This window comes from Tamandua tetradactyla, chromosome 14, assembly GCF_023851605.1.
Source record: "Tamandua tetradactyla isolate mTamTet1 chromosome 14, mTamTet1.pri, whole genome shotgun sequence".
Lineage (NCBI taxonomy): Eukaryota > Metazoa > Chordata > Mammalia > Pilosa > Myrmecophagidae > Tamandua > Tamandua tetradactyla.
In genome coordinates, this window is record NC_135340.1 from 24,953,285 (window position 1) to 24,980,043 (window position 26,759).

At 35.7% G+C, this 26,759-nt stretch overlaps 1 protein-coding gene across 3 annotated transcripts in view; it reads left to right on the top strand.

Moving 5' to 3' along the window:
• The window catches only part of PRKD1 (protein kinase D1), a 358,242-nt gene that overhangs the window by 251,700 nt on the left and 79,783 nt on the right, over positions 1 to 26,759 (top strand). For 2 of the 3 annotated variants that reach the window (XM_077127045.1, XM_077127046.1), the window contains exons 3-4: positions 17,042 to 17,173; positions 19,070 to 19,230. In XM_077127045.1, the coding sequence (XP_076983160.1) occupies positions 17,042 to 17,173; positions 19,070 to 19,230 (293 nt within the window). Of the gene's footprint in view, positions 1 to 17,041; positions 17,174 to 19,069; positions 19,231 to 23,307; positions 23,332 to 26,759 lie in introns of all 3 variants that reach the window. The other variant, XM_077127044.1, reaches the window with a different exon arrangement.

Genomic DNA, 26,759 nt, shown 5'->3' on the forward strand with positions numbered 1-26,759 from the left:
ACGTGTGCCACGAGCGCCACCTACTGGGCAGGATAAGAAAAACAGAACCCAGAGATTTCACAGGAAAATCTTCCAAACTTTTGGATCCAATACCCAGGGAAATCTGTCTAAATGCACAGACGCCAACAGAAGATAACGGATCACGCTCAAATAATTGAAAATATGGCCCAGTCAAAGGAACAAACCAATAGTTCAAATGAGATACAAGAGCTGAGACAACTAGTGCTAAATATACGAACAGAAATGGAAAACCTCTTCAAAAACGAAATCGATAAATTGAGGGAGGACATGAAGAAGACATGGGCTGAACATAAAAAAGAAATAGAAAAACTGAAAAAACAAATCACAGAACTTATGGAAGTGAAGGACAAAGTAGAAAAGATAGAAAAAACAATGGATACCTACAATGATAGATTCAAAGAGACAGAAGATAGAATTAGTGATTTGGAGGATGGAACATCTGAATTCCAAAAACAAACAGAAACTATCGGGAAAAGAATGGAAAAATTTGAACAGGGTATCAGGGAACTCAAGGACAATATGAAGCGCACAAATATACGTGTTGTGGGTGTCCCAGAAGGAGAAGAGAAGGGAAAAGGAGGAGAAAAACTAATGGAAGAAATTTTCACTGAAAATTTCCCAACTCTTATGAAAGACCTAAAATTACAGATCCAAGAAGTGCAGCGCACCCCAAAGAGATTAGACCCAAATAGGCGTTCTCCAAGACACTTACTAGTTAGAATGTCAGAGGTCAAAGAGAAAGAGAGGATCTTGAAAGCAGCAAGAGAAAAACAATCCATCACATACAAGGGAAACCCAATAAGACTGTGTAGATTTCTCAGCAGAAACCATGGAGGCTAGAAGACAGTGGGATGATATATTTAAATTACTAAAAGAGAAAAACTGCCAATTTCCCTCTTAGCACTGCCTTTGCTGCATCCCATAAGTTTTGATATGTTGTGTTTTCATTTTCATTTGCCTCTAGGTATTTACTAATTTCTCTTGCAATTTCTTCTTTGACCCACTCGTTTTTTAAGAGTGTGTTGTTGAGCCTCCAGGTATTTGTGAATTTTCTGGCATTCCGCCTATTATTGATTTCCAACTTCATTCCTTTATGATCCGAGAAAGTGTTGTGTATGATTTCAATCTTTTTAAATTTGTTAAGACTTGCTTTGTGACCCAGCATATGGTCTATCTTTGAGAATGATCCATGAGCACTTGAGAAAAAGGTGTATCCTGCTGTTGTGGGATGTAATGCCCTATAAATGTCTGTTAAGTCTAGCTCCTTTATAGTAATATTCAGATTCTCTATTTCTTTATTGATCCTCTGTCTAGATGTTCTGTCCATTGATGAGAGTGGTGAATTGAAGTCTCCAACTATTATGGTATTTGTGTCTATTTCCCTTTTCAGTGTTTGCAGTGTATTCCTCACGTATTTTGGGGCATTCTGGTTCCTATATCCAGCAAAATTGTCCTTCAAAAATGAGGGAGAAATTAAAACATTCTCAGACAAAAAGTCACTGAGAGAATTTGTGACCAAGAGACCAGCTCTGCAAGAAATACTAAAGGGAGCACTAGAGTCAGAACCGAAAAGACAGAAGAGAGAGGTATGGAGAAGAGTGTAGAAAGAAGGAAAGTCAGATATGATATATATAATACAAAAGGCAAAATGGCAGAGGAAAATATTATCCGAACAGTAATAACACTAAATGTTAATGAACTGAATTCCCCAATCAAAAGACATAGATTGGCAGAATGGATTAAAAAACAGGATCCTTCTATATGCTGTCCACAGGAAACACATCTTAGACCCAAAGATAAACATAGGTTGAAAGTGAAAGGTTGGGAAAAGATATTTCATGCAAATTACAACCAGAAAATAGCAGGAGTGGCTATACTAATATCCAACAAGTTAGACTTCAAATGTAAAACAGTTAAAAGAGACAAAGAAGGACACTATATACTAATAAAAAGAACAATTAAACAAGAAGACATAACAATCATAAATATTTATGCACCGAACCAGAATGCCCCAAAATACGTGAGGAATACACTGCAAACACTGAAAAGGGAAATAGACACAAATACCATAATAGTTGGAGACTTCAATTCACCACTCTCATCAATGGACAGAACATCTAGACAGAGGATCAATAAAGAAATAGAGAATCTGAATATTACTATAAAGGAGCTAGACTTAACAGACATTTATAGGACATTACATCCCACAACAGCAGGATACACCTTTTTCTCAAGTGCTCATGGATCATTCTCAAAGATAGACCATATGCTGGGTCACAAAGCAAGTCTAAACAAATTTAAAAAGATTGAAATCATACACAACACTTTCTCGGATCATAAAGGAATGAAGTTGGAAATCAATAATAGGCGGAATGCCAGAAAATTCACAAATACCTGGAGGCTCAACAACACACTCTTAAACAACGAGTGGGTCAAAGAAGAAATTGCAAGAGAAATTAGTAAATACCTAGAGGCAAATGAAAATGAAAACACAACATATCAAAACTTATGGGATGCAGCAAAGGCAGTGCTAAGAGGGAAATTTATTGCCCTAAATGCCTATATCAGAAAAGAAGAAAAGGCAAAAATGCAGGAATTAACTGTTCAATTGGAAGAACTGGAGAAAGAACAGCAAACTAATCCCAAAGCAAGCAAAAGGAAAGAAATAACAAAGATCAGAGCAGAAATAAATGAAATTGAAAATATGAAAACAGTAGAGAAAATCAATAAGACCAGAAGTTGGTTCTATGAGAAAATCAATAAGATTGATGGGCCCCTATCAAGATTGACAAAAAGAAGAAGAGAGAGGATGCAAATAAATAAGATCAGAAATGGAAGAGGAGACATAACTACTGACCTCACAGAAATAAAGGAGGTAATAACAGGATACTATGAACAACTTTACGCTAATAAATACAACAATTTAGATGAAATGGATGGGTTCCTGGAAAGACATGAACAACCAACTTTGACTCAAGAAGACATAGATGACCTCAACAAACCAATCACAAGTAAAGAAATTGAATTAGTCATTCAAAGCTTCCTAAAAAGAAAAGTCCAGGACCAGATGGCTTCACATGTGAATTCTACGAAACGTTCCAGAAAGAATTAGTACCAATTCTCCTCAAACTCTTCAAAAAAATCGAAGTGGAGGGAAAACTGCCTAATTCATTCTATGAAGCCAACATCACCCTCATACCAAAACCAGGCAAAGATATTACAAAAAAAGAAAACTACAGACCAATCTCTCTAATGAATACAGATGCAAAAATCCTCAATAAAATTCTAGCAAATCGTATCCAACAACACATTAAAAGAATTATACATCATGACCAAGTAGGATTCATCCCAGGTATGCAAGGATGGTTCAACATAAGAAAATCAATTAATGTAATACACCATATCAACAATCAAAGCAGAAAAATCACATGATCATCTCAATTGATGCAGAGAAGGCATTCGACAAGATTCAACATCCTTTCCTGTTGAAAACACTTCAAAAGATAGGAATACAAGGGAACTTCCTTAAAATGATAGAGGGAATATATGAAAAACCCACAGCTAATATCATCCTCAATGGGGAAAAATTGAAAACTTTCCCCCTAAGATCAGGAACAAGACAAGGATGTCCACTATCACCACTATTATTCAGCATTGTGTTGGAGGTTCTAGCCAGAGCAATTAGACAAGAAAAAGAAATACAAGGCATCAAAATTGGAAAGGAAGAAGTAAAACTATCACTGTTTGCAGACGATATGATACTATACGTCGAAAACCCAGAAAAATCCACAACAAAACTACTAGAGCTAATAAATGAGTACAGCAAAGTAGCAGGTTACAAGATCAACATTCAAAAATCTGTAGCATTTCTATATACTAGTAATGAACAAGCTGAGCGGGAAATCAAGAAACGAATCCCATTTACAATTGCAACTAAAAGAATAAAATACCTAGGAATAAATTTAACTAAAGAGACAAAAAACCTATATAAAGAAAACTACAAAAAACTGCTAAAAGAAATCACAGAAGACCTAAATAGATGGAAGGGCATACCGTGTTCATGGATTGGAAGACTAAATATAGTTAAGATGTCAATCCTACCTAAATTGATTTACAGATTCAATGCAATACCAATCAAAATCCCAACAACTTATTTTTCAGAAATAGAAAAACCAATAAGCAAATTTATCTGGAAGGGCAGGGTGCCCCGAATTGCTAAAAGCTTCTTGAGGAAAAAAAACGAAGCTGGAGGTCTCGCGCTGCCTGACTTTAAGGCATATTATGAAGCCACAGTGGTCAAAACAGCATGGTATTGGCATAAAGATAGATATATCGACCAATGGAATCGAATAGAGTGCTCAGATATAGACCCTCTCATCTATGGACATTTGATCTTTGATAAGGCAGTCAAGCCAACTCACCTGGGACAGAGCAGTCTCTTCAATAAATGGTGCCTAGAGAACTGGATATCCATATGCAAAAGAATGAAAGAAGACCCATCTCTCACACCCTATACAAAAGTTAACTCAAAATGGATCAAAGATCTAAACATTAGGTCTAAGACCATAAAACAGTTAGAGGAAAATGTTGGGAGATATCTTAAGGATCTTACAACTGGAGGCGGTTTTATGGACCTTAAACCTAAAGCAAGAGCACTGAAGAAGGAAATAAATAAATGGGAACTCCTCAAAATTAAACACTTTTGTGCATCAAAGAACTTCATCAAGAAAGTAGAAAGACAGCCTTCACAATGGGAGACAATATTTGGAAATGATATATCAGATAAAGGTCTAGTATCCAGAATTTATAAAGAGATTGTTCATCTCAACAACAAAAAGACAGCCAACCCAATTACAAAATGGGAAAAAGACTTGAACAGACACCTATCAGAAGAGGAAATACAAATGGCCAAAAGGCACATGAAGAGATGCTCAATGTCCCTGGCCATTAGAGAAATGCAAATCAAAACCACAATGAGATATCATCTCACACCCACCAGAATGGCCATTATCAACAAAACAGAAAATGACAAGTGCTGGAGAGGATGCGGAGAAAGAGGCACACTTATCCACTGTTGGTGGGAATGTCAAATGGTGCAACCACTGTGGAAGGCAGTTTGGCGGTTCCTCAAAAAACTGAATATAGAATTGCCATACGACCCAGCAATACCATTGCTGGGAATATACTCAAAGGACTTAAGGGCAAAGACACAAACGGACATTTGCACACCAATGTTTATAGCAGCGTTATTTACAATTGCAAAGAGATGGAAACAGCCGAAATCTCCATCAACAGAAGAGTGGCTAAACAAACTGTGGTATGTACATACGATGGAATACTATGCAGCTTTAAGACAGGATAAACTTATGAAGCATGTAATAGCATGGATGGACCTAGAGAACATTATGCTGAGTGAGTCTAGCCAGGGACTGAAGGACAAATACTGTATGGTCCCACTGATGTGAACAGACTATCGAGAATAAATTTGGAATGTGTCCTTGATACCAGAGTCCAGCAGGAGGTGGAAACAGGGTGAGATAATGGCCAATTGGAGTTGAAGGGATACAGACGGTGTAACAGGACTAGATACAAAAACTCAAAAATGGACAGCACAATAATACCTAATCGTAAAGTAATCATGTTAGAACACTGAATGAAGCTGCATCTGAGCTATAGGTTTTTGTTTTGTTTTGTTTTCTTTTGTTTTGATTTTACTATTATTACTTTTATTTTTTTCTCTATATTAACATTCTATATCTTTTTCGGTTATGTTGCTAGTTCTTCTAAACCAATGCATATGTACTAAGAAATGATGATCATGCATCTATGTGATGATGTTAAGAATTAATGATTGCATATGTAGAATGGTATGATCTCTAAATGTTGGGTTAATTTCTTTTTTTCCGTTAATTAAAAAAAAAAAAAAGAGAGAAGGGATAATTGGAGCTGAAGGGATACAGACTGTACAACGGGACTGGATATAAAAACTCAGAAATGGACAGCACAATACTACCCAATTGTAATGCAATTATGTTAAAACACTGAATGAAGCTGCATGTGAGGTATAGGTTTTTTGTTTTTTTCTTCTTTCTATTATTGTTTTAATTCTTATTCTGTTGTCTTTTTATTTCTTTTTCTAAATCGATGCAAATGTACTAAGAAATGATGAATATGCAACTATGTGATGTTATTAAGGATTGCTGATTGTACATGTAGATTGGAATGATTTCTAATTGTTTTGTTAATTCCTTTTTTAATTAATAAAAAAAAAAGAAAAAAAAATAATAATGGGATTCAAATCCAGGTCTTCCTGACCACAAAACCTTCACTCTTAATCTTTGTGCCAAGAACTTTTGCTGATTGCTCTGTGCCTCCTCAATGCCCAACAAAGTGAATTTCACTAACCTTTTTGTATAGAGAGGGACTGCTGGAGGGTCACAGAAGTGAAATAACTTGCCTAAGTTTACACATTTGCCCTGATCCATGTACAAGTGCTGAAGTGCTGACAACACTTCCATGCTCTTCATAACTGCATAAATACTGCACTGTCTTTACAGCAATAAGGCATTAGAAAAAACGTCTCTGAAAAGCATTGCTAGACATTTGATATGTATTTTTTATTAGAGGTGTTGTAGATGTACAGAAAACTCATGCAGAAAATTCCAGAGTTTTCGTATACCATTGATGAAGGAATATTATAATTGTGTCACTAAAGTAAATCCATAATTTACATTAGAGTTTACTGCATTGTACAGTCCTATGGCCATTTTATTTTAAAATTTATATTCTAGTAACTGTGCATATAACTGAAAACGTCCCCTTTTAACTGCATTCATATCTATAATTAAGTGGTGTTAATTAAATTCACAATATTGTGCTTCCATCACCAGCATCCATTACCCAAACACTTAACCAATTAAGCTTTAAGTTCCCATTCTATACCCACCCTGTCTACTACGTCCTAGTTTCTGGCTCTGTGACTTCGTTTATTTTAACTATTTCATATCAATGAGATAATAGAGTAATATCCTTGTGTCTGGCTTGTTTCACTCAACCTTATGTCTTCAGGGTTCAGCAGTGTCGTCACATGTAACACAATTTCATTCCTTTATACATCTGAATAATACTCCATTGTATGTGTATACCACATGTTAATTATCCATCATCAGCTGGTGGACATTTTGTTGCTTCCATATTTTGTCAATTGTGAATAATGCTGCTATAAACATTAGTATGCAAATGTCTGTTTGAGTCCCTGCTTTCATATCTACCTACAAGTATATATTCCTAGAAGTGTAATTGCCAGGTCTTCAGAATCTCTACTTAACTTTCTGAGGAAACACCAAAATGCCTTCCACAGCAGCTGTACCATTTTACATTCCCAACAACAGTGAATAAGAGTCCTTATTTCTCCACGTCCTTTATTTTCTGTTCTTTATTTTAATAGTAGCTACTCTAGTATGTGAAATGGTAATCACATTGTAGTTTTGATTTACATTTCCCTAATGACCAATGATGTTGAGCATCTTTTCATGTGCTTTTTTGGCTATTTGTGTATCTTCTTTGGGGAAATGTGTATTCAGTTCTCCAAATCTCTCCATTTTGAGTGGAAAGTATAATCCCTTTGCATTTAAAGTAACTACTGATAGTTCAGAACTTTCTTCTGCCATTTTGCTATTTGGCCTTTGTAAGTCTTATACCTTTTTTGATCCCTCAATTCTTCCTTAATGTCTACTTTCCTATTTATTTGATTTTTTTTTTAGTGTACCATTTTGAGTCCCTTTTTATTTCATTCTCCATATGTATGTATATACACGTGTGTGTGTGGTTACCATGGAGTTTAAATTTAACATCTAAATCTATGACAAACATAATTGATTTTACACTAAATCGCTTCAATAGCCTACTGTTCCCATACCTCTCTGTCTTTCCACCTTTTTATTGTATTTGTTACAAATTATATCTGTATACACTATGTGTCCTAAACCATAGGTTTACCACTACTTTTTAACGCATTTGCAATTCAGAACTTCTAAGAAGTAAGAAGTAGAATTCATCCCCCAAAATACAATACTGTAGTACTGGAATTTATAACTGCCCATATGGTTACCTTTACCAGAAGTTTTTAATTCTTTATGCCACTTTGATTGATCTACTGTCTAGTGTCATTTCCTTTCAGTCTGAGGGGTTCCTTTTAGCCTTGCTTGTAGGGCAAGTCTAGCAATGACAACACCCTCCCTCCCCCAGCCTTTATTTATCCAGGAATATCTTAATCTGTTCCTCTTTTTTTTTTTTCTTCCTTTTTTGCATGGGCAGGCACTGGAAATTGAACCCAGGTCCCTGGCATGGCAGGTGAGAACTCTGCCTGCTGAGCCACCGTGGCTCATTCTCTGTTCCTTTTTTTTTGAGAGCAGTATTGCCAGATGTAAAAATCTTGGTTGAAAATTGTTTTCTTTCAGCACTTTAAGTATTTTATCCCACTGCCTTCTTACTTCAGTGGTTTCTGATGAGAAATGGCATTTAATGTAGTTGGGACTCCACGTACATAACATGTTGCTTTTCTTTTTCAGCATTCAGAGCATTCTCCTTGTCATTGGCATTTGGAGGTTTGACTACGATGGTTCTCCTTGAGTTTATTCTGCTGGTATCCCTTTGGATTCTTGAATGTGCATATTCATGTCATTTGTTAAATTGGTGGAGTTTTCTTCCATTTTTTAAAAAATATTTCTTCTGTCCATTCCTTTTTCTCCTCCGTGTGGGAGAGCATACATTCCTTATGTATATATTGGCATTCTTGATGATGTTCCACAGGTCTCTTAGGTTCCTTTTTATCATTACTACTGTTATAACTATTTTCTTTTCAATTGTCTTGTTTGAGTTCACTGGTTGTTTTTTCTTTCAGCCCCAATCTGCAATTGAGACCCTCTGGGAACTTTTTGTTTTGGTAATTCTGGTGGTCTTCAACTCCAGTATTTCTGTTCAGTTCCTTTTTAAAATTTATATTTCTTTATTGATTCTCCTTTTGTTCATTCATAGTTTTCTGATATCCCTTAGTTCTTTCTCTGTATGTTCCTTTATCTCCTTGAGCATATTGGGAATTATTTGTTTTTAAAAGACTTTGTATGTCCAATGTCTGATCTTCTTCATTGATGTTTTCTCAATTTTTATCTTGTTCCTTTGGATAGGCCATCACATCCTGTTTCTTTGTTTATCTTGTAATCTTTTGTTTCACAGTGTACATTTAACATCTAAGGTGTTATCTCTGGGAGTTAGTCCCAGAGTTCTCTGCTCCTTAAGTCTGTAATCAACTAGTGACATGACAGAGATTCCATCTAAATTGTTAGGAGCTAACAAAAACAAACCTTTCATAGTCTTTGCAAACCAGTTTTGAGTTCGCTGGTGCTCTCCTTCAGAGTTTAGCCTTCTATCCAGATGACAACCTAAGGTATTTTGTCCTGGGATTTTGCTAGCTAGTGGTCTTAGGAATTTTCACATTTACAGGGATTTGAATGATCCCTATATGACTTAGACCCATCTCCCAGTTGCAGTGCTTTACTGCATGACTTAAGTAATTTTTTTACCTCAGGCTGCTTGGACAAAGAGGCACCCCAGTATGCACATGGGAGTTACTCTTCTCCCTCTGAAATAGGGCCAACAACCCATAATGGGAGCATAGACTGGCTCCATACCACACTGGGGAAGGGATAGGGAAAGACCAGCAAGGGTGCCTCAAGCTTCTAGTATCATTTTCTTGATTCATCATTTGCCTAGTTACTGCAACCCTTTAACTATTTTCTGAAAGTTTCAGGAAGATGGCCTTTCCAGTTTCTGCATGTTTGTTCAAGGATTCTGGGGAGAATGGGCACCTTAGAGTGTCCTACCCTACCATCTTTGTCAACTGGAATCCACTAGACACTCTTTAAAACATTATCTAGAATGTGATTCTGGTAAATTTCACTTTTGAACTTGAAAACCTATATTTACAGATTCTTAAGACAATAAAATATAGAACCTTAAAACTGCAGGCAAGAAATATGAATTTTAAAGGTACTTCTGTATTTATTCAACTATGAACATTAATTGATCCCTTAATATATACATATAAAATTCAAAGAAGGTGTGAACTCAGGGGTGAATGGAGAAATGAGTAAGTTGTGGCAGGATACAGTGATACATTTTATGATAGCAGTGTGTCCAGGAGGCTAAGAGAACAGAGAAAAGGGCCATCAAAGTCAATTGGAGTCTATGAAGGAGGGCTTCCAGTGCAGATGACAATGAACTGAGTTGTAGGATGAGTTGAAGTTAACTACCTGAGGAGTAGCCACATGCAAAACATAAGGAAAGGTTTATATGAAAGGCAGGGAAGCATGGAGCAGTAATGTCTGAAGCAAAATGAGTGTTCTTGACTGACTTCTCAGTAAGGACATGGAAGGCATAAAATAATGCCTTCATATAGCTTCCTTCCTTTAGCTGCATCGTGTTCCATGTTGTAGCTAGTTCATCCTAACAAGATCTTTCTGTCAGGTAGCAGTGCTGCTGCTAAAACAGGGGTTCTAAAGTAGCCACAGAGCTTTGTTGTCTGGGAGGGAAACAAAGGATCCCTCACATGTTAACTGTAACTCACTGGGTTCCTGAGTGGATCTCAGGCTGCTTCTTGAGCAGAATTTTAGCCCCGACATCAAGCGTGCCTATTTTCCTGTTGCCTGTTTCTGTTTATTGGTTTATGTTTTTTTTATTTAAAAAAAAGACCTCTTTCTGTCTGAGAAAGAATGAATAGATGCCAGCTTTCCTAATTTTCATAATAGAACATGGGCCTTGTTACCTGCCTGGTATCTAACATGCATAGTGTTCTCTCCTTGAATGTTAGTAATTATATCCTATATACCTGCAAGTATTAAATGTTGCCTTTCTCTGAGCTAGAATATATACTTATTATAACTATATCTAGTGTAAGTATACTAAATATGACACCAATAGTGCCTGCTACGTAATAATGCTAATGAATCTTTCCCATTTTTATTTCTTCCATCATTTTGAAGTTTCGTTAGCTCCTCTTTCTTTCTAAAGTCGTTTCCCCTCTAGAAATGTGATAAGCATTTACTTCTGTTTTCTTCTAGTTTTTCTGTGGTTTAGTATTTTTATTTAACTTTGTATTCATTAGGTATGATTTTAGTATAAGATAGGAGATAAGCAACTAAATTGCATTTTCCTGTAAGTAGCTAATTGATTCTGTTAATCATTTTTAAAATGATGTTTACCTTTTGCATTGATTTATGATACACCTTTTATCACATTTTAAATTCTTATATATGGCAGATTTCTGTGTTATCATTTCTGTTCTGTGGATCTGGTTTTTTTTTCTTTCACAACTACCACACTTTTGAAATCATAATTTTATACAATAATCTTATATCAAGTAGGAATGATTTTCCTTATTACTTTCCTTTTTACACTTTTCTTACCAGAATATTTCCTATTCTTATAGAAGGACCTTATAATAATTTCATTAAGTCCAATAAGAATCTGTTAGAATACTGAGGTCAATGTTTTCTTAAGATTAAAGTAATATTTTGAGCCCTCATATATAATTCACTTGGGTTTACTAAAAGTAATTAACTTAAAGTCCCTAGATAATCTTTGCCCACCCATCCTAGGCTTCCCTTCCTTCTCAAGTAGGTTTCCCTTCACGTATGTTTTTAGTTTGAAGGTGACCCACTTTTCAGGAAAGATAGAAACAAAATTGTAATTGAACAGTTGAGTTTTTTAAAATTGTGCCTGTTGGTCTTAAGCTATTTTTCTCCGTGGTTCAGACCTGTCTCTGCCTCAACATCAAATACAGCTAAAAGGCTTTTTGTTTTGTTTAGTTTTTTAAATTCTTCAGTGTTTTCTTCTTTTAGACTTTCTGCAAGTTTTCCCCCTCTTTTATAGAGATACTTAATATAAAGATGAAGTTTGCAATCCACAGTGTTTAGTGGTCAAAGAAGTATGGTATTTTGAATTTTAGTGATTGAAAGCATTCATATGGCTTTAGTGTCAGGAATTCCTGAGTCTAGATCCTTAATTTCTCTGAATTTTAGTTTTCTGGGAATAATGATCACATCCACTTCATAAATTTCTCATGAAAAATTGAATGATACGATGCCTGCAACAGGTTAAGCATTTATCTTATCAGTCCCAACCTGCCATCAACAGAAAGAGGTAATACTCCCATCTCCCTCATATTACCAAAATTACCAGTGAAAAGAGGACTGAAAAACTTGGAAAATCTGACATTATTTTATTTTATTATGCAAATAATTTTGACCTCCAGAGATTATTTATTTTGCTTCAGAAGCTTTATTTCTTCTGTACTACCAGCTCAATGTTTTATTCCATTTTGTGCAACAATTTATAATGAACTTTAAAAGAACTACTGATTATTTTAAGGTTTTTGGCTCAATTACCTGTTTCAAATGCTCGATGACTAAGGAAAGCATGTCATTTTCTCCTCTCTTGCACACTGGAGCATAACAATAGACTGTGAATAGAGCAAATCAAAGAGATACAAATACCAGTATAAGGGGCCCATTGTGTTTAGTTTGTAGCCTTGTCATATGGTTTTAATTTAGGTCGGCTGATTGATGATGACAGAGTGACAGATAGCACATTGTTCCTCACTTGGAATCTCTAGACACTTTAATATTCCTCTTCTTGTCTGTCCATGTTGATTCCAAAATTTAAATGAAATGGAATTACAGCATTCACTTTGTTTTCCTGTGCTAAGTGATTATCTCTGAAGTGCAATTTTGTGATTAGGAGAGACTGCATGCATGCACTCGGCTGATGCTGATTCCCCCAGGGTGCAGAACAGGTAAATTCATAATGAATAGATGTTGTGCTTTGATTTTAAATGGATGTAAAACCTCACCACACTTGGTAGGTTTTACTTTAAAAATGTATTTAATTATTCTAAAATTAACAGGAGAATATTAAAATTGAACTTTAGAAATATGGCATTTAAACATAAGTCAAAGGTACTAACTGCTTATGAATGTTAATCTCCTTCAAAAAAGGGGAAAAAAACCAAATTAATCTGACATAAATTGGGAGGGGGTGTGGTCATTGAAAATCTTCAGTTTAATTATTTATATTCTTCCTGATTAAGTTTTTAAATGCCTGAAAGCAGCTTGGTATTTGTATTGTCAAATTCTAGTGTGCCTTATTTTGAAAACTACAGTAATTATTCAACTAATTGCTGTCATAGTATTGTCATAACTTGTTTAGTCCCGAGGGTACCTTTTTTATTATTTTTACTTTTTGGCGAGAAGCTCGTAGTTAATGGTTGATTTAAAGTATTTTCTTCAACTGTTTTCTTTCATTTTAAAATAAATTTGTACATGAGTATTAGAAGTCAAATTTTAAAAGGACTGAATAGTCCCCAAATTGGACACATTTTGACAAAGCCACCAGAATAGATGGCTTTGTCTATCCACATGCCACAACTTTTTACTGGTTTAACTAAAACAAGCATTGACCATAACATTGTGAATCTTGGAGTAGGTAACATAGAGTGCAATTTCCCAGACTTATTTCAATTGAAATCCTTTTTTATGGAATGTTAGCATTAATTGGAATTCCATGTAGGAAGTGTTAGTTGATTGTAGTCCTCTTACCAGCTCCTTCCCACGCTTAAATCTCTTAGCATAGTATCCACTATACAGTAAGAGCTCAATTAATCTTCATTATTCGTGTTATTATTTTCATTATGCTACAGTTTTAATAGAGTGAAAATCACAACTTTAATAAGTTTATAAGTGATTTTCAATAATAAATCATTTAAATTCAGAATGAAGTACTTTTATTTCAAGGTTCAAGGAAAAACCAATCCATTAAAATTCTTTATTGCTTATTATGGTTCAGTTATATGCCCTTTGAACCATCATTGTATTTCTGGTAGAAGTGATTCACTCTCCTGTGTGCTTTATTTATTGTCACTTGCTCTGAGGGGTGTGATAATAGCAGAGCCATCTTTATAATTTGGACACTTATCCAGCAGAGATGCATTGCCTATATTTTTAGCATTTATTCTGCTAAACTTTGCATGCTTTACTTACAAGGTAAGTACTTAGTAAGTACATTCAACAGTGAATTGTTAGCCAATATCTTGCTATGCAAAGCACCACCAGGAAAAATGCAGATGTGTGTTCCTTACAACATGGGAATGTTAGATCTAAATCTCTGGGCAGAGTTAGAGAAGAAGACACTATGCTAACATGGCGAAAAGGACACTGGATTGGAGGCCAAAGAACCCATAGCTAATAGCCCTAGTTCTGCCATTTACTCTTGTGCCGGTCTGAATCTGTTGTAGACCCCAGAAAAGCCAGGCCCTTTGTCCTCATTCAGTATTTCTGGGTGGGAGCATTTTGATTGTTTCCATGAAGATGTGACCCACCCAATTGGGGGTGGTAACTTTTGATGAGATGATTTCCATGGAGGTGTGTCTCCACCCACTGAAGGTGGAGTTGCTTGCTGGAATCCTTTAAAAGAGGAAACATTTTGGAGAGAGTCCCTTTTGGTAGAGCCACAAGAAAGCCAGAAGATGCCACCATGTTCACCTTGTGCCCTTCCAGCTGAGAGAGAAACATTGAACGTCGTCGGCCTTCTTGAAACAAGGTATCTTTCCCCGGATGCCTTAAATTGGACATTTCTATAGACTTGTTTTAATTGGTACATTTTCTCGGCCTTAGAACTGTAAACTAGCAACTCATTAAATTCCTCTTCTTAAAAGCCATTCTGTTTCTGGTATATTGCATTCCGGCAGCTAGCAAACTAGAACAACTCTCTTGTAACTTGGGTCAAATGCGTAATATCTTTGAACCTTGGTTGTATCAGTCGGGATTCTCCAGAGAAACAGAACCAATAGGAGATATAGAGATATATGGGTTTTATTTCAAATAAGTGGCTCATGCAGTTGTGAAGACTGGCAAGGCTGACATCTGTAGGACAGGCCAGCAGGCTGGAAACTTAGTCAGGATTTAACACTGCAATTGAATTTTCTTCTCTGGAAAATCTCAGCTTTGGCTCTTAAGCTCTTTTACCTGATTGGATGAGTTCATCCACATTATCATGGCACTCTGCTTCACTTAAAGCCAACTGATTGTATATGCTATCCACATTTTTAAAATACCTTCATAGCAACACCTACATTAATGTTTGATGAAATAAAAGGATGTAGCCTATCTAGGTTGACACATAAAAGTATCAGAGTAGTTATGGGATGTTTAGTTTGTTTTTATCTGTGTGTTCTGCTAGTCTGGTGGGCTCCTTAAGGGTAGGACCAGGTCTTACTCATCTTCATGTCTTTATTCCATGGTGTGTGTATCAGTCAGGGTTCTCCAGAGAAACAGAACTGACAACATATATGTATGTGTATATTTGGATGTATGTGTGTGTGTGTGTGTGTGTGTGTTAAAAGATTAGAAATTGGCTCATACATTTGTGAGGGCTGGCAAGTCTGAATTCTACAGGGTGGTGGCTTGAAATCACATTAAGAGTAATGTTGAAGTCCTGAGTCTGAACTCCTTAGGCTAGAAACTTTGGAAAGATTGGAGGGTATTATATTGGGGCAGAAGTTCTTCTAATCCTGGGAACTCTGAGTTTTGGCTTTTAAGACTTCCAACTGATTGAATGACCCACAATAAGGAGGGTCATCTCCTTTACTTAAAGTCAACTGATTGTAGATGCTAATCCCATCAACTAAATACCTCCATGTAATAACTATGTCAGTGTTTGACCAGACAACCAGACACCATATGCTAGTCAAGCAGCACATAAAATTAACATTTGCACCTGGCATTGTGCCATTGGCAACATTGAGGATGCTTAATGAATGTTTGTTGGGAAAAGTCAGGCAAAAAGATGAATAGGAGGAAGGGAAAGAGAGGCAGAATAGAAGTAAAGGAATTTACCTTGAAAGCTTAATTTTCGCTAGAATTTTCTTTGAATAAAACCTTATGAAATCAAGTGCACATAGGTGTATTCTATAACATTAGAATGTTTAAGGAAGTGAAGAAGTTATCATAAGTTAAATCTTCTCTTTTTGTATATGAGAAAGTACAGCTCTTGAGGAATAAATGAGGCGTCACTCAGTTAGATAATGGCAAAACTCCACCCAGCTCTTCTGACTCCCAGGACAGAATTTTCAGTTAAGCACTGTGCAGCCTCAACTTCAGCCTTATGGGGCATGCATAGGTTTACAAAGATACACCCCTCCCTACCCATTAAAATTTTGGGAAAAGGGGAAGTCTTTCACTTTTGGTTCTCTGTACTTTTCTATTTCTTGATTTGCAAAAAAAAAAAAACAACTATGAACTAACTTTATAATATAATGAAATATGATTAGGAAACGTATAATTATAATAATAATCTCCATACTCTACATCGGTGCCATATAGTATAAGCAAAAAGGGAACATAAAGTACTCTCCGGCATGGATATGATTTGCTAAATGCATTTTCCAAAGAATGTACTGGAATTTGCCAATGTGTGTATAAAAATTCCTCCATTTAGCATGTTTATTAGGTTTACCAGGTATCTACTCAGATTTCTTATCTGTCTTCCAATTGCACCCCACCCTTCTAATGTACCTCTTCATGGTCATATTCACATTAATTTTTGGTCTCTTTGCTGAGATTCAAATCATCGAATTTTTTCTTTTCATTAGCATTTTTTATAAACCATTCAGGTTCATTTAAGGAAGGGAAAAAACAAAAATATTTCTAGATAACATCAGGTATTTGTAAATTGTGTTGATGGATCCCTTTATCCGTGCTTTCTTCCAGCATTTTGACTATTTTCGAGGTGGTTTTAAGGTTTACCTACAGTAAGAGGCAAAGAGAAAGGAAGTGGATATGCCACATTTATAAAGCTATGCTAGAAAAATTTAAGTCTAAGGAATAAAAGAGGACCCTGTTTGCTGTACTGATTATCTACACATTTGGGTATCCATTCAACTTATTTTGCAACATTACTATTTTTACAGCTTCTGCCACCTTTGAAGACTTTCAGATTCGTCCCCACGCTCTCTTTGTTCATTCGTACAGAGCTCCAGCTTTCTGTGATCACTGTGGGGAAATGCTGTGGGGGTTGGTGCGTCAAGGCCTTAAATGTGAAGGTAAGTTATATTCTTCCCCAACTAAGTCAAAGGCGTGCTTGAGTTATATGTTTTTGTTGTGTCCTCTGCAAACAGTGCCTTCTTCCCGCCGAAAGTGTCTTCCAGGCATTTTGTTGGATGCATGGATTCTCCTATGTTGAGTTCTTTAAATTTGCTATGTTCAACATACATGCTTTTTTACAGAGAACCCAATCCTCACATCTTTCCTATGTTTTTCCTCTATATCATGTCAGATATTTTAACAACAGACTGAAAATAAAATTTGCAAAAGTTAGAATGGTAGCCATTCAATAAATGTGTGTTGAACAGAGATTCAGGAGGTTAATCAAACCTTCCGGGGCCACACAGCTATTGAGTGCAGAGTAGAATTTTTCCCACATTTCTGCACCAGTGCCATAGTTTTTCTGTCCCCTCTGGGAATAGCACCTTAAACTGGACAATTTAAGTTGCTACAGCACTGTAATATAATCCTAAAAACAATGACCACATCATACCCTGTACTCTTTGGCTTGGGGGAGATAGAATTCTTTGAGTGCTCAGGCAATATAACAAACCCTTTAGGACTATTACATATCAATAAGCTAACCGCAATTTTTGAAATTATTTCCTCATGAGGAAGGAAGTCAAGAGCAAGTGATCTAGAGAAAACCCTGCCCAAACTGTATTTTTATGAAAATTGAGCTGACCTGCCATGTGACACATGGGGAAATTCTGGGTAGTAGACTCAAGCTGTAGGAAGGAGCCATGAACAGTAGAAATATTGAAAGGAAAATGGTGCCTCCCTAACTTAAAATATTCTCCAATTACTGATCACCTACTATGTGGGAAACAGAATGTGAGCTATTTTACATGTATTTTCTGTTGGATTTCAGACTAAGAGCAAAAGGCACTTTTGATTCCGAGCTCCCTCAGCCCCCTCCTCAGTGTCCTTGTCAGGTCCAAGGACCCGGATACAAACCTGTTGCCATACTAGCTACTATTGTATCCTCCAGACGGTGCTGCTGCTAACACCTTCCCTGCCAGCATCTCACCCTGCCTGATGCATGCACCTGCACATCAAAGAAGAATACCTCAGCAACCTGTCATACCCTAGGTCAACAAGCCCCCATCCAATTAAGGGACAACACACCATCTAGGGGGCACTCTCCCATCTGGCATCACTTCCCCTTTAAAACACAGCTCCCAGAACAAAGGCCTAGAGCCATTTCCTTTTCCTTCCCACTGGCTCCCCACATGGGGGCCAATTTCAGGTTCCTGTCTGCTTTCTTCTATTCCCTCTCCCACCTCTTCCTCCATGCTTTATTCCTTCAATAAATCTGTTCATCTTTGACTCACTGTGTCATGCGGAATCCTTAATGGTCCTGGGACTAACATTTTCTTCATTTAATTTAATTTTATCTGTATTTCAAAGACAGGGAAACTGAGGTGAACTGATGTGTCTAAAACCAGGTAGACTACAAGTTGTAAAGCCAGAATTCAAACCACTGTCATCCAAAAGTCATGATGCCTTGTGATGAATTTGCCCCTTTGCATGTCCACTTACATTGGAACTTGTGACCGCTGACAATGGCTCAGATAACCTATTTGGGATTTTGTTCCTAGATCTCTCAACGTCCAACTCTATAATTCTATCACAGAACATTGAAAACATCTATCTATCTATATTATATATATATTAACTAGGTATTTGAGTGTTTGCTGAGCTCGTCCAGTAAAATCAGAATCCCAAACCCAGCTCATTTACAAATTAGAAAAAAAAAGAAAATCAGAAATCTTAGAAGAAAAATGTAGTTTCCAAATAACCTCATGACGATAGTAATCTTTTTTTTATTCATAAATTAAAACTGATCATTTAATTTATGGTTTACGAAAGTCACTTCCATTTTCTCTGTCCAGGTTGTGGTCTGAATTACCATAAGAGATGTGCATTCAAAATCCCCAACAATTGCAGCGGCGTAAGGCGGAGAAGGCTCTCGAATGTTTCCCTCACAGGGCTCAGTACCGTCCGCACAGCATCTGCTGAGCTCTCCACCAGCCTCCCTGATGAGCCCCTTCTGGTATGATCTCCTGTTTATGCATTTCTGTGTTTACAGGAAAAGTCTGTGGGAAGATCCGGCAACACTTCAATCCAAGACAATGTGCTAGGTGGAAAGAAACAGCCACAGTGTTAATGACTGTTTCTTTTTTCTTCAGGGTCTGTGCTATAGATTGGTCAGTGCTTCTTCCAATATCATACGGCTTTGAAGTTTGCTTTTAGCTCTGAGCTTTGGGAAATTACAGAAGTGAGGTGTCATCATGGTCTAAGGGCCGCGTAGCACACACTAATGTGTTAATATTGTAAAGTACAGATTATGGAAATTTGGAAACCAGAGATAAAAGACGTTCTTCTCTCAGGATTTTTAGATCATTTGTTCCACTATTGAATATTCACTTCAGGAGAAAATTTGAAGTTTGTTCTTAGGGAAAATGTGAAAGTCATTTATTGCTTGGTGTTACTGGGCTGCATGCAGATATATTCTCTGAGTGATGTCTGATTGGTAAATTCTGCAAGAGGAATATTTCAGTTAGCTCTAAAGTACATAATTTATGGATATGATTTAAATATCTTCTTTAAGAAAGTTAAAATTGGAATTTTAGAACAGTAAAAACAAAACAAAAATTGTGGGAATTATTTAAAATAAAAAAACGTTATTCTGAAATAGGCTAATGTTTTAAAACTTGAAATTTCCCAGTTTTACCTCTCCTTTCTCATTTGAAGGCATCTTAAAACAGCTATGGTATTCAGGACTTGGGGACAATATCCCAGCAAGAAGGAAAACTTCTCATTGACCAGAGGGGTGACTGATCAGGAGGCCTCACAGTAAAGAATTATCCAGGCCTGAATGTCAGTAGTGCCAAGGTTGAGACCCCTCGAGGTAGAACAAAGCTGGAAAATTGCTGGGCTTATTTAGAGCCAGTTATTAAGACAAGGTGTATTATACAAGGACCAAAAAAAATAAAACAGTGGCATAGAATAGAGTCCAGAAACATATCCCCATATACAGGACAACCGATTCATGACAAGGGTAACTAATGCTTGCTGTGAGAAAAAGATAGTCTTTTCAATAAATACCACTGAAACCAATTGTCTCCAATTCATGGAAACTATGAATCTTGGTCTTACCTCACACCATAGAGAAACTCAATTCTACATCGATTGGGAGCTTTTGGGGATTTTTTTTGTGTGTTTTCATTCCTTCATTAAATGGACCTGTGAGTACAAGGCAATTTCTGAATCCCCCTAATAAATATAATAATATATTTTTGGAAATATTCAGAATGTAGGTGTGTGAATTATTCCATATATTTGAATTATATTTGAATTATATTTGAATTATTTGAATTCAAATATATTTCAATTATTTGAAATTATTTGAATTATTCCATAAACTTGCAGTAATTGGGGCTTCTGATATTCTAATGCTAAAATTACCTTTTAGAATAGTTCTCATGTCATCTTCCCAACTTTGTAGCTCCTTGACTGAATCTGAATTTTTGCAAGTAGTGATTTTGCAAGTTACTGCAGTTATCCTTGCTTGTAGTGATAGTTACTGAGCATCTCACTGTTTGTGGGAGTGATATTTAAAGCATTTGATTCACTCACCAACATGAATGAGTCTCACAAAGTAATATAGAGATGAAGTCAGGTACAAAAGAGTATATACTTAAAAATCCAACTGTGTGAAGTTTAAATCAAGCAAAGCTGATTTATGGTCAGAGAGGTGGGAACATTGGTTCCCCTTAGTGGAAATGGAATGCTGATGGGAGGGAGCCTTTTTGGGTGCTGGAATAAATTCTTTATCTTGATCTCAATTGAAGATACCTGGGTATATGCATGTGTAAAACCTCTTCGAGCTGTACACCTAGAATTCTGTGCATTATACTCCATATAAATATCTCAATAAAAATATTTAAAAATGACAATAGCACATCACCATCCAAATAGCAAGTATTAAAGTCCTCAGGGTTCTTTATCACAGATCATCGAGAAAAGGATTAGATATTATATCAGAATAATTAACAATTATTAAATTTAGTTAAACAGATTACTATCAGCCAATTAAAAGAAAATGAGGTTATATAATTTACATTATTCAATAACAGGAAACAGTAAATTTTGGAAATCTAGATTTAATAATAATGTGTCACATTAATCCCTGGAAACATAGTATTCATTTGCATCATAAACATTGTTTTCTACAATGGTTTTAATCAAAGATGCAGAACTGTAATTCATATGATCTTCCTTCAAGGGAAAAAAAACAAAGCAAAAGAACTATGATATAATATTACAATCAACTACTTAAATAATAAATGCATTTCTTTTTCTTGGTGTCTTGTGGACATTTTTAGTGACTCTGACTTTGATATCAAGATAGAAAATAAAATACTTAGAGCTGTATGTTTCCCAAATTTTTTCTTCAGACTGATGTTCCCACAAAATAGTCTCCAAAAAGGATTCTCCTGGTCAACTAACTTTGAAAAATTTTTTGTCCATCCAAGAACTGCAGATTACAAAACTCATTAAGCATAGTTAAGCTCCTCAGAAGTCTTGCAATAATGAATCAGCATTTCTATACTGACTCAAATATGGAACCCTCTTTCTTTTTTTTTCATAAAACCTATGAATATCTTATAGGGAAGCAAACACATTTTGGGAAATGGTGACACAGAAGAGTAGATGAATGAACACACGTTGCAAATGGCATCTTCAGATTTCATGAGCTGAACAGCACTCAGCTGAATTCTGTTGAAAGCCCAAAGTAATGGTTTTTGGGGCTGCTGTTCAGAGGAAATACTATGAGCTTCCTCCTGTATCATATATATAGATAATATCTTATTTTGGAAATTGAAATCTGTATTTATTTCCTCCATAAAAAAGAAATCTTTGCCAATTCTGCATGAAAATGTCCCATAAGATTGCCTGCAAGTGGGGTTAAAGTTTTCCTCAAAAGTCATGGTTGGATAGGTTTACATAAGCAGCTCTTGTCTGAGTTCTGCACATGCTTCCTGTCAATTTAAAATGTTTAAGAGCAGGTGCTGCTGGGTAACAATCTTGGTAGAACATCAGTCTAAATGTACGATACTTCCCAATGTCTCTGAAAAAATGGATTAGCATACAGGAGCTTCAGAGAACAGAAAATAGGATTTTTTTTTCAATGTGCAATAGTTTATTCAACACCATATGCCGATTTCAAAATATAGTGGTGCATTTTTTGTTAAAAAAAAAGAGAGTCAACTGTATTTTTTATTTGGTTTCTAGTTATAAGGTAGAGCAGTCCCTAGAAGTTTTGGGAAACAAAAATAAGAAAGAACATATTCGGTATAAATTACCAGGAGTGTATTGTTTACTTAACCATGATTTTTCTTACATTTTTCATTGATAATCCTGTCTGTGAAAAATTTAAAAATCCAGAACAATCTTTCTACTTTTGAAATATGTTTTAGTATATTGAACAGAAGCAGGCAGAAAACAATGGTATGCAACAAGGACTTTAAAATAAGCAAACAAATGCTCTGTAGGCATCTTTCTCTTATTAAAACTCTATGCAGTATTGGACGTTCCAGGTCTATAAAGTCTGAGACTGGTCATTTATCAGCTTATTTTTTGCCTGCAAGCAGATAACTATATAATATTTTATTACTTTGATGACCTTTTACTTTCTCTTCCCATTGAGAGGATGAATTATTGTGAAGAAAATATAATCTTTCATTTAAAGGTCAAAAATACTTCATTCTGACTATAATTTATTTTCAGCAAGGTGAAAGAACCATCTTTCATCACTGAAGCCAAAACAGGTAGAGTTGGTTTGTTTTTATAACTCTACCAGCTCACAATGGTAAACTGCATTTTTGCAATCTTTACTTAATATCTAGAGTTCCATTTAAATTTTAAAAGGGAGTTCCAACTCAGATGTTTCTGTGGCCACAAAGACTGATTAGTATGACATTTTGCTTTTTCTTGAAAAAAACATTTATCTGAAACATTATTGAGTAATATGCATTGGTTTTCTACAATAACACTGTTTTCCTCTCTCTTTCCCCTTTTATTCTGCACCTTTGCCTGCTTTTGCTCTTACAACCTCATGTTTCAGTCTCCTCTGAGTCCTGGTTTTGAGGTAGGTACTGACTCTTCCTGGCACTAGAAATATGCCTCACCATGTTTTTCAAACCTGCCTTGCTATATTAGATTGACATCAGACAGTAATCTGCATTGTCTGAGAATATTCAGGTCACATTGTAACTCAGAATTCAACCCATTGAGCAGTGGAAAGCCCATTAAGTTTTGTATTGTTGGTGTTTTTTGCTTGTTATTGTTTAGTTTATACAGAGTCCTATAAAACAAAAGCAATGCTGGCATTGGAGTGATTGATATGGGGATATTAGATCAAATTTTACCTTCGGATTACTTGATCGGAGAACATTGGTGTCTTCTCTGAAACTGAGCAGACTGAAAATGAAACAAAATACAGTAAGCCCTCTTTGCTTGGTACCATATTAACTGACATTCATGCATATTGGAGCTGTGTCCTGATCCCAGGTAGCATGGAACCATGCAAAATGGCGACCCCATCCCGAAATGCATGGGTTTCAGATGGAATGGAAAGGTACAAAATGAGGACTGCCTGAAGATGAATGCAACTGCTTGTTTCAGTGTCTGAATTTCATTTCTTTTCCAAGAAAGGAGATTTAAACTCTTCTTTCTTATCAGTCTACTGCTTAATTTTAAAGTAAAATGGTATGCAGGTAGAAATATCAAGCTCTCAATCCAAAAAGAAATTATGGGTGGAAAAAAACACAAATTTCCTTCCTAAAGGTTTCAATTAAGTTCCCCCCCCCCAAAAAAAAAGAGTAACTGTAGGCTTTTATTTTTTAAAGCTGCCCTAAGCAATTAACTACCTGAATATGGAGGAGAGGTATTTAGATAAAATGTGAAAGAAAGCACAGCATACAACAGTGCTCATCTCATGATGATTTGTTTTGACCAGTTGATTTATTAATGATCATTTTTGCTTATCTTTGTATCTCTAGCCTATTGAGAGTTGACATATTGATATTTTCCTTCACGAAAATATAAATTTCAAATATTATGATTAGTGTCCATTCTAATATGTACTTGTTAAAGTAGCTCTAACAAAGGAAGTTAATGAAAACACAACTAGAATATATTCTGGATTAAATACAACTGGCAAGCCAAGATTTCTGATTCTTAAGATATAAAATGAAGCTATCTATTTCAATAGTAGTAAATTCCTTTTGTTGAAAAGATCTTCCATGTACAAAAAGCTCCCCACTTGGGAACATCTAGAGTGAAAGCTAGGTAAATGTAATTTATTATATCTTTGGAAATTTAAGCTTCGTAATTTAATTATGCCTTCTGGACGTAATTTTGAATATGAATTAATATCTTTCCTTTCAAATTGTCCTTTGGACATGAAGCCAGAGAAGGACAGGAAGCATTTTTTCACTTCCTTCTCCCAACTGGCCTTCAGGAATTTATTACATAAAGGAGGAGTGAAGAGAAGTCTGATTTTCTGTGGAAGTTGTACAATTAAAGTCAGCCAGGCATTTAAGATATAGCTCCTGTTAGAAATAAGATGCATTTGCTGCATAAGCTGTTTTTCACAAACATTATGTATATCCAGTTTGCTAAAAAGGTAACTGACTTTTCTCTTTATATATGGCTTGGAAGATGATGCATGAAGTTGGATCCGATTTTCTTCAGAGAAATATTTGAGTGGCATTGTGTAGTTGCAGAATGGTTATAGAAACCCGATCATTGCTTCACTCTCAGCATGTCCTTGTCACTTTACACTATAGGCCAAAAGAATGCCAAAACAGCTCAATTCCCTACCATCTTTGAGCTTCCGTAGATAAACAATAGGAAAAGAAATACGAAAGAAATATAAAATTCCTTTGCAGTGATATACATTCTCTTACTTAGTCTCTCGTTGATTATGTTGTTTACATTTTTTTCCTTTAAACAATGCTAGAATAATGTATTTTTTGCACATTTGTAAAAGGATTAGTAAATTCCTAATAAGCATTTATTGAACAAGTTAGTAGGGGTACATTCTTAGAAGCCAAATAGATTAAAGAATATATGCATTCTTAATGTTGACATTTTGCAAAATAGTTCTTCAAAAACTTGTAAAAATTTATATAACTCCACCAACAGTGTAGGAGGGTTTCCAGTTCCTCATATAATCTTTCCCAAAATAGGTTTTTCCAACATTTTTAAGTTTTTTGCTTTTGCTAATTTTATAGGTTGGAGGAAATTTCTATACCTAAATATATATATTTTTTGTTGGAAGAGATCAACAACCTTTCATATGTGTATTGGCCATTTGTATTTCACCTTCTGTGAATTGCCTGTTTATACATTTTTGTCTCTTGTTCTGTTGGTCATTTATTGGTTTCTTATATTATGGCATTAACCTTCAGTCTATTAATGTGTGAAGGAAGTGTATTTTAAATTTGAAATGTGTTTTTGATATTTTTCCTCATATGGCTATTTTAACATGGCAAAGACATTTTCACTCATCCTTTTACTATATATAGAGAGGCTGTTGAAAAATGAATCAATGTGGGCAGATTAAACATAATACTCTTGTCAAAAGATTAAGGAAAATGGGGCAGGCCACGGTGGCTCAGCAGGCAGAGATCTTCCCTGCCATGCCGGAGACCCGGTGATTCCCAGTGCCTGCCCATGAAAAAGAATAATAAGGAAAATGGTCTTTACTTGAGATAAAGGAAAGAAGTTGAAAAATCGATTAGAATTTAAGACACTGGGTATCTATCCTTTGTGGCCATAGACTATGACTCACAACACAATTTAAAAATAATAAATGAGGTAGTTCCGTGGGTTAGAACTCCTGCTTTCCATGCGGAAGACCCGTGTTCGGTTTTCCAGACCCTGCACCCCTCCCCCCCAAAAATGATAATAATAAATAAATAAGTTAGAAAAACCTTATAGAATTAATAAAAAGTACCTTTATTGAAGCTATTTTAAGATGTTTTCAGATGTCTTTAAGGGGACATCTACTATTCTAGTTTGAGATTAACAGACTCTAAGGACTTATTTCTGATGAAATTCAATACTTCTAGCCTAGTATTTTGATTATTTCTTAACATGCAGTCTGCCTTACAGAAAATATTAGGAAATACATTATTCATTCCAAAAATTTTACATGTGTTTGATCATTTATTATCCTTACCTTTTAGTTTTTTCACTAAATGTAGACTTATCAGTTCAACTTTTTATGTAAGGGTGCATATTTTCTAAATAATATTTTACCGTAAACTGCTATTATTAAAAAAAAATCCTGACTCACCTTTAATTAGGGCAAGCATTGTATTAAAAGGAACTTTTGAGGAGTGCAAGGGTAGTTCAGTGGTAGAATTCTCGCCTGCCAGGCAGAAAACCCAAGTTCCATTCCTGGTCTTATGCACTTCGCAAAACAAGCAAACAAGCAAAGAAAGGAAAAACAACAAGCAAAAAATTCAACAAATAGTGCTGCAATAAGAGGATACTCACCTGGAAAAA